We start from the raw sequence: 11,234 nt of genomic DNA, 5'->3' as shown, positions 1-11,234 counted from the left end.
TCCCTACTACCAACAGCTATTCTAAAATATTAATTTAAAAGTCTATAAGATGAGTAGATTTGGTAGGAAGAGAGTAGGGTCATGTTCATTAGGGCATTGCAACAGAAAATGACAATGAGTGTTTCTTATTGGTCCATCTAGTCCCTCCCTTTTTCAGTATATATATTCAGATCAGGTGGCTAATGAACACGATCCAGTACTGTATATTGAAATGGTAGACAGAGGAAGGTAGCTCAGTAAAAGTGAAGGTAGTAGCAGTAGCAGTGGTAGTAGTAGTAGTGGTAGTAGTAGTAGTAGTAGTAATAGTAGTAGTAGTAGTAGTAGGTAGTAGTAATAGTATTAGTAATATTAGTGGGTAGTAGTAGTAGTAGTAATATTAGTGGGTAGTAGTAGTAGTAGTAATATTAGTGGGTAGTAGTAGTATAATTAGCAGTAGTAGTAGTAGCAGTAGTAGCACCAGTATGATGCACAGGTATCTTCTGGCTGCAGTGTTGTGTTACTGTCTTAGTCGTCCCCTCCATAGTGTTGCATTGTTAATCGTCCCCTCCACAGATCTTCTTGAGACAGTCCCCATAGAAGTCAGATGTATCCGACTACAGACAGAAGAACACAACACAACCGTTCTGTCACACACCAGTGAGGACAAGCACACAAAACCTAACTCGGCTCCAAACAAATATATATATATATATATATAGAGAGAAAATAGTTCATGTGTAGTAGGAATACATTGTAATCTATGACAGGAAAAGGTGTGTACACATTTTTACATTAACATTATGGACATTTAGCCGATGCTCTTATCCAGAGGGGCTTACAATTAGTGTATTCATTCATCTTAAAGGGATACTTTAGGATTTTGGCAATGGGGTCCTTTTATCTACTTCCCCAAAGTCAGATGAACTCGTGGGATACCATTTGTATGTCTCTGAGTCCAGTATGAAGGAAGATAGAGGTAGTGTCACGAGCCAATGCTAACTAGCGTTAGCGCATTGACTGGGAGTCTATGGGTATCTGCTAGCAGGGCTTCATTGCCAAAATCCCAAAGTGTCCCTTCAAGACAGTGTGACGACCCTCCCACTCTGTCTGCCGTATTCTCTCTTTGTTGTTTCCTTATTAGGACGCTGGTGGGCGGAGTTGGGAGGGTCGTCAGCTACATGGGAAACACCTGGGCCCGGGTGTCTCCCAGGATAAATACACCACTTCCTCATTCATGGAGGAGACTCTCTGCATGCAGACACACCTGGGCCCAGTGTCTCCCAGGATAAATACACCACTTCCCCATTCATGGAGGAGACTCTCTCCATGCAGACACCTTTATAGATTTTGTTGTGTTTCTTGGTGGTTGTTTTGGTTGTTTGCTTTAGCATCTTTTCAACAGCCTGCATTATCACCTTCATGCCTGCAAAACACTCACTTACACTACTGATTACTGATTACACACACCATTGTATATTTTCCTTAGTCGCTTTAGTTAATAAATATATATTTTGTTACTCCTTATCTCCACGTTGTTTCCCTTTTGTTACGGGCATTGAGCCGGTTCGTGACAACAGCTAGGTGAGACAACAACATATCACAGTTGTAGCAAGTAGATTTTTGATCTGTATTGCAGCTGACCATTAAAACCACAATCAGTATAGACACCCTTTAATTTAATAGAGTACAATGCCTGTCGATGGGTGAGCATGTCAGGACATTGTTTGTTGTTGTTGTTTTTTTTATTACCTTTATTTAACTAGGCAAGTCAGTTAAGAAACAAATTATTATTTACAATGACGGCCTACCCCGGCCAAACCCGGACGACGCTGGGCCAATTGTGCGCCGCATTATGGGTCTCCAAATCACGGCCGGTTGTGATACAGCCTGGATTTGAACCGAGGTGTCTGTATTGACGCCTCAAGCACTGAGATGCAATGGACCTCACAGGAGAAATACTGTAGATACTTGAAAGGTAGCAGAGTTGAGGACAAGCTCAATTTAAATTTGAACTCCAACCATGGTACCGATAAGTTATCTAATGGCCTTTTCACAGTCTCGTGCTAAGCCAATCCGTACCAACCTGTGCGGGCTTGGGAATTTCCTTTTTAGAACGGTTCCAGGATCTATGGTGGATGCGTAACCAGGACAGCTCAGTACAGTTTGGTTTGCCTTGACTTGGTTCGGCTCAGTAGTGTGAAAAGACCTTATCTCTATCTGGCTTAGGGTAGGGATTAGGGTTAGGGTGAGGGTTAGGGTGAGGGTAAGGGTAGGGGCTAGGGTGAGGGTGAGGGTTAGGGTGAGGGGTAGGGGTTTGGGTTAGTGTGAGGGTGAGGGTAGGGGTTAGGGTGAGGGTTAGGGTTAGGGTTAGGGTTAAGGTAAGGGTGAGGGCAAAGGTGAGGGTTAGGGTAGGGGTTAGGGTGAGGATTAGGGAGAGTGCTAGAGTGAGGGTTAGGGTTAGGGTGAGGGCTAGCGTGAGGGTTAGGGTGAGGTTGAGGGTTAGGGTGAGGGCTAGTGTGAGGGTTAGGGTTAGGGTGACGGCTAGCGTGGGGGTGAGGGTGAGGTTGAGGGTTAGGGTTAGGGCTAGCGTGAAGGTTAGGGTGAGGTTGAGGGTTAGGGTGAGGGCTAGCGTGGGGGTTAGGGTTAGGGTGAAGGTTAGGGTGAGGTTGAGGGTTAGGGTGAGGGCTAGTGTGAGGGTTAGGGTGAAGTTGAGGGTTAGGGTGAGGGCTAGCGTGGGGGTGAGGTTGAGGGTTAGGGTTAGGGTGAAGGTTAGGGGGTGTAGTCTTACCTCAATGGCAGAGTGCAGAGAATAGCTATAAAGCTTCTTGAACTCTGCTCTGATGTCCAGCATGTCTATCTCTGACCGGCTGACCATGATACGGTTCAGGGTACACTCATCCGTTCCTCCGCCCTGAGACAGTGACCATATTAAAAATAAAGTAAATAACATATAAATGTAAGATTCTGACAGTGACATAACCGCTGAAACTCTACCATGGAATTATCACCATTTCCTAACATGCAGTGACTATCACACAACAATGTGCTCATTGTATTTAACATAAAAAAATATACTGTCTGTACCTTCATGCCTTGATGCAGGCGTTCAGCTAGGTATGCTGGGACATTCTTCACACATTTCACTAGAGGAGAGAAACAGCATGGTGGTGGTTATATATGGGTTAGGGTTAAATATGGGTTAGGGTTAGGGTTCTATATGGGTTAGGGTTATATATGGGTTAGGGCTAGGGTTATATATGGGCTATATATGGGGTAGGATTAGGGTTAAATATGGGTCAGGGTTAGATATGGGTTAGGGTTAGGATTATATATGGGTTAGGGTTATATATGGGTTAGGGTTATATATTGGTTAGGGTTATATATTGGTTAGGGTTATATTTGGGTTAGGGTTATATATGGGTTAGGGTTCTATATGGGTTAGGGTTCTATATGGGTTAGGGTTACTGGTGGTGGTTATTTGGGATGATAAAAGTAGTAGTCCAATTTATGCAAATAGTCCTTGTAATTTTTTGCTTAACTTTAAAACATGATCAGTACAAGCATGGCACAAGAACTGTTATAGGCCTATTTCTATTTTGCCCTGTTTATCAAAACTTGTCAATAATCAACAGACGGGCTTTCTTGATGTCTATAGTATTCTCTCTGGTATGCAATCTGGTTTCCGCTCAGGTTATGGATGTGTCACTGCAACCTTAAAGGTCTTCAATGATGTCACCATTGCCCTTGATTCTAAGCAATGTTGTGCTGCTATTTTTATAGACATGGCCAAGTCTTTTAATACAGTAGACTATTCTATTCTTGAGGTCCCGGCTAAGGAGTATTGGTGTCTCTGAGGGGTCTTTCGCCTGGTTTGCTAACTACCTCTCTCAAAGAGTGCAGTGTATAAAATCAGGAAATCTGCTGTCTCAGCCACTGTCTGTCACCAAGGGAGTACCCCAAGGCTCAATGCTAGGCCCCACACTCTTCTCAATTTACATCAGCAACATAACTCAGGCAGTAGGAAGCTCTCTCTTATCCATTTATATGCAGACGATACAGTCTTATACTCAGCTGGTCCCTCCCTGGATTTTGTGTTAAACGCTCTACAACAAAGCTTTCTTAGTCTCCAACAAGATTTCTCTACCCTTAACCTTGTTCTGAACACCTCCAAAACAAAGGTCATGTGGTTTGGTAAGAAGAATGCCCCTCTCCCCACAGGTGTGGTCACTACTTCTGAGGGTTTAGAGCTTAAGGTAGTCACCTCATACAAGTACTTGGGAGTATGGCTAGACGGTAAACTGTCCTTCTCTCAGCACATATCCAAGCTGCAGGCTAAAGTTAAATCTAGACTTGGTTTCCTCTATTGTAATCACTCCTCTTTCATCCCAGCTGCCAAACTAACCCTGATTCAGAGGACCATCCTACCCATGCTAAATTATGTAGACATCATTTATAGATTGGCAGGTAAGGGTGCTCTCGAGCGGCTAGATGTTCTTTAGCATTCGGCCATCAGATTTGCCACCAATGCTCCTTATAGGACACAACACTGCACTCTATACTCCTCTGTAAACTGGTCATCTCTGTATACCCGTCGCAAGACCCACTGGTTGATGCTTATTTATAAAACCCTCTTAAGCTTCACTCCCCCCTATCTCAGATATCTACAGCAGCCCTCATCCTCCACATACAACACAGTCACATTCTGACAGTCACATTCTGTTAAAGGTCCTCAAAGCACACACATCCCTGGGTCACTCGTCTTTTCAGTTCGCTGCAGCTAGCGACTGGAAAGAGCTGCAACAAACACTCAAACTGAACAGTTTTATCTCGATCTCTTCATTCAAAGACTCAATCATGGACACTTACTGACAGTTGTGGCTGCTTTGTGTGATGTATTGTTGTCTCTACCTTCTTGCCCTTTGTGCTGTTGTCTGTGCCCAATAATGTTTGTACCATGTTTTGTGCTGCTACCATGTTGTGTTGCTGCCATGTTGTTTTCATGTTGTGTTGCTACCATGCTGTGTTGTCATGTGTTGCTGTCTTGCTATATTGTTGTCTTAGGTCTCTCTTTATGTAGTGTCATGTTGTCTCTCTTGTCATGACGTGTGTTTTGTCCTATATATATATACACATATGTTTAATCCCCGTCCCCGTCCCCTCAGGAGGCCTTTTGCCTTTTGGTAGGCCGTCATTGTAAATAAGAATTTGTTCATAACAGACTTGCCTAGTTAAATAAAGGTTAAACAAAAGAAAATAATGAATAAAATAAAACACATAATAACACAGCTGTGATTGATCAGTAGTTTACCAATGGCCCCCAGTAGAATACAGCTGTAAATGAGCAGTAGTTTACCAATGGCCCCCAGTAGAATACAGCTGTGATTGAGCAGTAGTTTACCAATGGCCCCCAGTAGAATACAGCTGTGATTGAGCAGTAGTTTACCAATGGCCCCCAGTAGAATACAGCTGTGATTGAGCAGTAGTTTACCAATGGCCCCCAGTAGAATACAGCTGTGACTGAGCAGTAGTTTACCAATGGCCCCCAGTAGAATACAGCTGTGATTGAGCAGTAGTTTACCAATGGCCCCCAGTAGAATACAGCTGTGATTGAGCAGTAGTTTACCAATGGCCCCCAGTAGAATACAGCTGTGATTGAGCAGTAGTTTACCAATGGCCCCCAGTAGAATACAGCTGTGATTGAGCAGTAGTTTACCAATGGCCCCCAGTAGAATACAGCTGTGATTGAGCAGTAGTTTACCAATGGCCCCCAGTAGAATACAGCTGTGATTGAGCAGTAGTTTACCAATGGCCCCCAGTAGAATACAGCTGTGATTGAGCAGTAGTTTACCAATGGCCCCAAGTAGAATACAGCTGTGATTGAGCAGTAGTTTACCAATGGCCCCCAGTAGAATACAGCTGTGATTGAGCAGTAGTTTACCAATGGCCCTCAGTAGAATACAGCTGTGATTGAGCAGTAGTTTAATAATGGCCCCCAGTAGAATACAGCTGTGATTGCGCAGTAGTTTACCAATGGCCCCCAGTAGAATACAGCTGTGATTGAGCAGTAGTTTACCAATGGCCCCCAGTAGAATACAGCTGTGATTGAGCAGTAGTTTAATAATGGCCCCCAGTAGAATACAGCTGTGATTGAGCAGTAGTTTACCAATGGCCCTCAGTAGAATACAGCTGTGATTGAGCAGTAGTTTAATAATGGCCCCCAGTCGAATACAGCTGTGATTGAGCAGTAGTTTACCAATGGCCCCCAGTAGAATACAGCTTTGATTGAGCAGTAGTTTACCAATGGCCCCCAGTAGAATACAGCTCTGATTGAGCAGTAGTTTACCAATGGCCCCCAGTAGAATACAGCTGTGATTGAGCAGTAGTTTACCAAGTAGAATACAGCTGTGATTGAGGGGCGGCAGGGTAGTGTTGGACTAGTGACCGAAAGGTTGCAAGTTTGAATCCCCGACACGACAAGGTACTGTTGTTCTGCCCCTGAACAGGCAGTTAACCCACTGTTCTTAGGCCATCATTGTAAATAAGAATTTGTTCTTAACTGACTTGCCTAGTTAAATGAAGGTAAAAAAAAAAAAAAAAAATACCAATGGCCACCAGTAGCTCCTCTAGATCCCCAGACATCTCTCCCTCGATGCTCTCCTGCAGACTCTTCCCACTGATGGTCTTGTATTCCACCAGAGCTACACAAAAACATGACATCACAGGTCAGACATAAGATAACAACAACAATGTTGTGCATTAGGTCAGATATCTTTACTTTGTCTGAGTTGAGGTATGCTTCTCTGACACAGGATGTCGATGAACTTGGACTCGTCTGTCCCCCACTTCTTCTCCCCCGCGTTGTAAAGAGTCTGACGGAGGGAATAAAGAAATATTAATTTTAGATTTCACAGAGATGGAAATGGTGTTATAAATGTCATTATAAATGGTATTATAAATGTTGTTATAAATGTTATTATAAAGGTTATTATAAATGGTATTATACATGTTGTTATAAATGGTATTATACATGTTGTTTTAAATGTTATTATAAATGTTGTTATAAATGTTATTATAAAGGTTATTATAAATGGTATTATACATGTTGTTTTAAATGTTATTATAAATGTTGTTTTAAATGTTATAAATGTTATTATAAATGGTATTATAAATGTTATTATAAATGGTATTATAAATGTTATTATAAATGGTATTATAAATGGTATTATACATGTTGTTTTAAATGTTATTATAAAGGTTATTATAAATGTTATTATAAATGTTATTATAAATGGTATTATACATGTTGTTTTAAATGTTATTATAAATGTTGTTTTAAATGTTATAAATGTTATTATAAATGGTATTATAAATGTTATTATAAATGGTATTATAAATGTTATTATAAATGGTATTATAAATGGTATTATAAATGTTGTTTTAAATGTTATTATAAATGTCATTATAAATGTTGCACCCTGATAACTGTGTCATAACACCTGAGAAACAACAACTCACAGCACCTTAGCATCCTCTTTGGCCTTGGCTGCATCCACATGTGTGTTTTCATCCCGCTTGCCCTTAGTTTAGAGACAAACCATATTGAGAGATTTATAACAGGCCCATTTTATAGACAACAACAGCAACTACAGATCCTATGTTTTGATTGGGCTCACAATACCTCGGCCAGAATGAGAATAGCTTTAGCAAATTCTCCAGAAGTCTCCTTCTTCAGATCCAAGGTCAACTTCTTCTCAGTTTCTATGAAAGAAAATCTGTTGCAATGTAAACCTGTCTCCATGGCAACTATCAAATCGTCTTAGCATCATCTGATGATGTCATCTCCGTCCGAATTGATTGGTTGAAACACACAACTGAGCCTAGCCATGATTACACTGATCAATTCTTACGTTTTATATAGGCATCGGAAATCTCTTTCATTTGTTTGTTGGATCTTGTGGCGAAGATTTCTATCAAGACACTGTCTTTAGTCCCAACTCCCTGCAACACATTAGTCTGGTGTTAGTGTTGAGTCCAAATGAAGTTAAATAAAGAAATGATTTGTTTAGGGAGGCAAGAAAAACGTGAAAAACGTCACCTTCATGGCCTTGGTGATTTCCTGGCAGTCATATATGGCAGGGGGTGTGACCAGCGCGACCAGCAGGTCCTCAAAGTGACCATGTGTGTCCCCTTCTAAGTCCTCCACCAACGTCTACAGGAAGACAGGTAGACAAGTGGTCATACACACAGAGAAAGAGAGAGAGAGAGAAACATATATATATATATATATATATATATATATAGAGAGAGAGAGAGAGACATACAGAGCGAGAGACAGAGAGAGGGAGAAATAGAGAGAGAAATAGAGAAAGAGAGAGAGAGAAAGAGAGAGAGAGAAATAGAGAGAGAGAGAGAGAAATAGAGAGAGAGAGAGAGAGAGAGAGATAGAGAGAGAGAGAGAGAGAGAGAGAGAGAAAGAGAGAGTTGTAACCCTGGTAGAAAGAGTTGAGTTCTTACCTTGCCAGGGGCTTCTTCTTGGTAAGCTTTACAGATGAGCTGACGTTGACCACTACTCCTCTGAGTTAGAACATCTATTAAGGTCTTCTCGTTTGTACCTGCAGAGAAATGCAACAAGGCTGGTTGGCTATACAATAGAACCGATCTACACCGCAACGAATTAGGGAGAATTAAGAAGTACTAAAACAGGCCAGTATTTGAGAGATCTAAAACAGGCCAGTATTTGAGAGATCTAAAACAGGCCAGTATTTGAATCCAGGTCTATTCTAGAAGGGACCAGTATTTGATCCCAGGTATATTCTAGAAGGGTCCAGTATTTGAATCCAGGTCTGTTCTAGAAGGGGCCAGTATTTGAGCCCAGGTCTGTTCTAGAAGGGGCCAGTATTTGAACACAGGTCTGTTCTAGAAGGGGCCAGTATTCTTTACCTAGTCCCTTCATGGCCTTTCTGAGAGCCACAGCGTCATCCTTTGCGTTGAAATCTGCCTTGGGCTTGATGCTCCCTCTCTCCCCGGTCTGCACACAAAATAAACCCGTTTATATTCAAATTTCACAAATGAAAACAATGTCACATTCGACTTCTATCAACGTGAGAACTGGTAAAACTCTGCATTAGGTTGGGGAATCCCATGAGACCTTCCAGGTCATTCAATAGTCCAGAGATACAGACACACAGACGGTGAGTCACAGGTTTGTGCTATTGTTCGCTAAAGGTGTTTTATGCCTATTTAAACTGAGGTGGCCTATCCCTCGACTACTATCTATTTGTACATGGTAAATATACCCAAGAGTGTTCAAAACATTAGGATCCCCTTTCTAATGTTAGAGTTGCACCCCTTTTTTGCCCTCAGAACAGCCTCAGTGTCAAAATAACTTCCACAGGGATACTGGCCCATGTCGACTCCAATGCTCAACAGTTGTGTCAAGTTGGCTGGATGTCCTTTGGGTGGTGGACCGTTCTTCATAAACACAGGAAACTGTTGCGCGTGGAAAAAGTCAGCAGTGTTGCAGTTTTTTGACACACTCAATCCTGTGCGTCTGGCACCTACTTCCCAGTTCAAAGCCACTTCAATATTTTGTCTTGCCTTTCCACCCTCTGAATGGCAACACACCCTCTGAATGGCAACACACCCTCTGAATGGCAACACACCCTCTGAATGGCAACACATACACAATTGTCTCAAGGCTTAAAAAAACCTTTTAACCTTTAACCTTTAACCTGTCTGCTCCCCTTCATCTACACCGATTGAAGTGGATTGAACAAGTGACATCAATAAGGGACCATATCTTTCAGCTGGATTCACCTGGTCAGTCTGTGTCATGGGAAGAGCAGGTGTTCCTAATGTTTTGTATGCTCAGTGTAGAATTTTTTTTAGTGTTATGCTTTATACAAAGTTATCTTAAAAGTTATCCAAAAGGTAATTCATATGAATTGCCTATTTTATTATCAACGCATGCATCATACTAGTGATCTTACCCATAAAGTTGCCATTTCAATGGTGATGTGGACCAGTGATGTCTGTATCTGGTGAGATAAAGACATTCTTACGAAATAGGCCACTTCTCTTACCATATTACAGTTTTAAAAAGTGATAGAGCACAGTAGTCTAAAACACCAAAAGCTAAATGAGAAAAAAAATACAATAGAATACAATAAAATACAATAGAATACAATAAAATACAATAAAATACAATAGAATACAATAGAATACAATAGAATACAATAGAATACAATAAAATACAATAGAATACAATAGAATACAATAAAATACAATAGAATGCAATAGAATACAATAGAATACAATAAAATACAATAAAATACAATAGAATACAATAAAATACAATAAAATACAATAGAATACAATAGAATACAATAGAATACAATAAAATACAATAGAATACAATAGAATACAATAGAATAAAATAGAATACAATAGAATACAATAAAATACAATAAAATACAATAGAATACAATAGAATACAATAGAATACAATAAAATACAATATAATACAATAGAATACAATAAAATACAATAGAATACAATAAAATACAATAGAATACAATAGAATACAAATAGAATCCATCTGAATTCGTCAGAGCAATGTAAAAAAGAACCGGAGATCAAAAACGGTGTTCAGCAGTCGAGTCGATCTCAGCATAAAGTACAGGCAAGATCAATCACATCACATTTTCATAGAACAGCGAGGAAAATCACTTCTAACGAACGTCAATACACAGCATTCGTCTACGTCCTATTCGTAAGACAAAACAATCTCGCAAAAATAAATGTATTCTAGTGATTCTTACCTGAAGTTTAGCTACCACTCAACACAATAGTCAACAGCAGAAATCTTCCGCGTCGTAGTACCACACCTTTACCTGAGCGGAGGTGTAGCCTCCCGGTGCTTCCCAATGAGGAAATGATGTCATCCCCATGGAGAACAAAAGATGACCTTTTGAACAGGCCCACGTTTGATACATTCCATAGATTACAGCTCTTCTCTATCAAGTATGACTCTGCTAATTCACTTTGGATTGAATCGTCAAAATGCTGATTTAAAATGTTGAATAGTATTGGTACCATGTCAGAAGTGCAATTCTAGAACACTGTTACCCTGTATATTAGTCTAGAACACTGTTACCCTGTATATTAATCTAGAACACTGTTACCCTGTATATTAGTCTAGAACACTGTTACCCTGTATATTAATCTAGAACACTGTTACCGTGTATATTAATCTA

At 40.5% G+C, this 11,234-nt stretch overlaps 1 protein-coding gene across 2 annotated transcripts; it reads right to left on the bottom strand.

Annotated features, from left to right (window-relative positions):
- Positions 1-293: 293 nt before the first annotated feature.
- Positions 294-10,923, bottom strand: LOC110536458 (annexin A3). Of its 2 annotated transcripts, XM_036936465.1 has the most exons (13): positions 10,800-10,923; positions 9,969-10,016; positions 8,920-9,007; positions 8,494-8,591; positions 8,075-8,188; positions 7,887-7,977; positions 7,658-7,737; positions 7,500-7,556; positions 6,755-6,848; positions 6,582-6,677; positions 3,064-3,122; positions 2,768-2,890; positions 294-593 (listed from the first exon to the last, which is right to left on the bottom strand). In XM_036936465.1, exons 2-13 carry the CDS (start codon positions 9,981-9,983, stop codon positions 534-536), a joined length of 975 nt encoding a protein of 324 aa, XP_036792360.1. In that variant the 5' UTR covers positions 9,984-10,016; positions 10,800-10,923; the 3' UTR covers positions 294-533. The 2 variants fall into 2 exon arrangements, with proteins under 2 accessions (XP_036792360.1, XP_036792361.1); XM_036936466.1 differs by lacking the exon at positions 9,969-10,016 and having other exon boundaries at positions 10,800-10,917.
- Between the last annotated feature and the right edge of the window lie 311 nt (positions 10,924-11,234).

Source organism: Oncorhynchus mykiss, chromosome 11 (assembly GCF_013265735.2).
Source record: "Oncorhynchus mykiss isolate Arlee chromosome 11, USDA_OmykA_1.1, whole genome shotgun sequence".
NCBI classification, from domain to species: Eukaryota; Metazoa; Chordata; class Actinopteri; order Salmoniformes; family Salmonidae; genus Oncorhynchus; species Oncorhynchus mykiss.
Note: the sequence above shows the minus strand (reverse complement) of the source record. Positions and strands in the feature narration are given on the sequence as shown.

What these genes read in the sequence shown, in the direction of transcription:
- LOC110536458 (XM_036936465.1), bottom strand. An exon ending in AAAGGCCATGAAGGGACTAG is followed by an intron (nt 8,592 to 8,919) that starts GTAAAGAATACT and finishes ATTTCTCTGCAG; the next exon opens with GTACAAACGAGAAGACCTTA. An exon ending in AGGCCAAAGAGGATGCTAAG is followed by an intron (nt 6,849 to 7,499) that starts GTGCTGTGAGTT and finishes TCCCTCCGTCAG; the next exon opens with ACTCTTTACAACGCGGGGGA.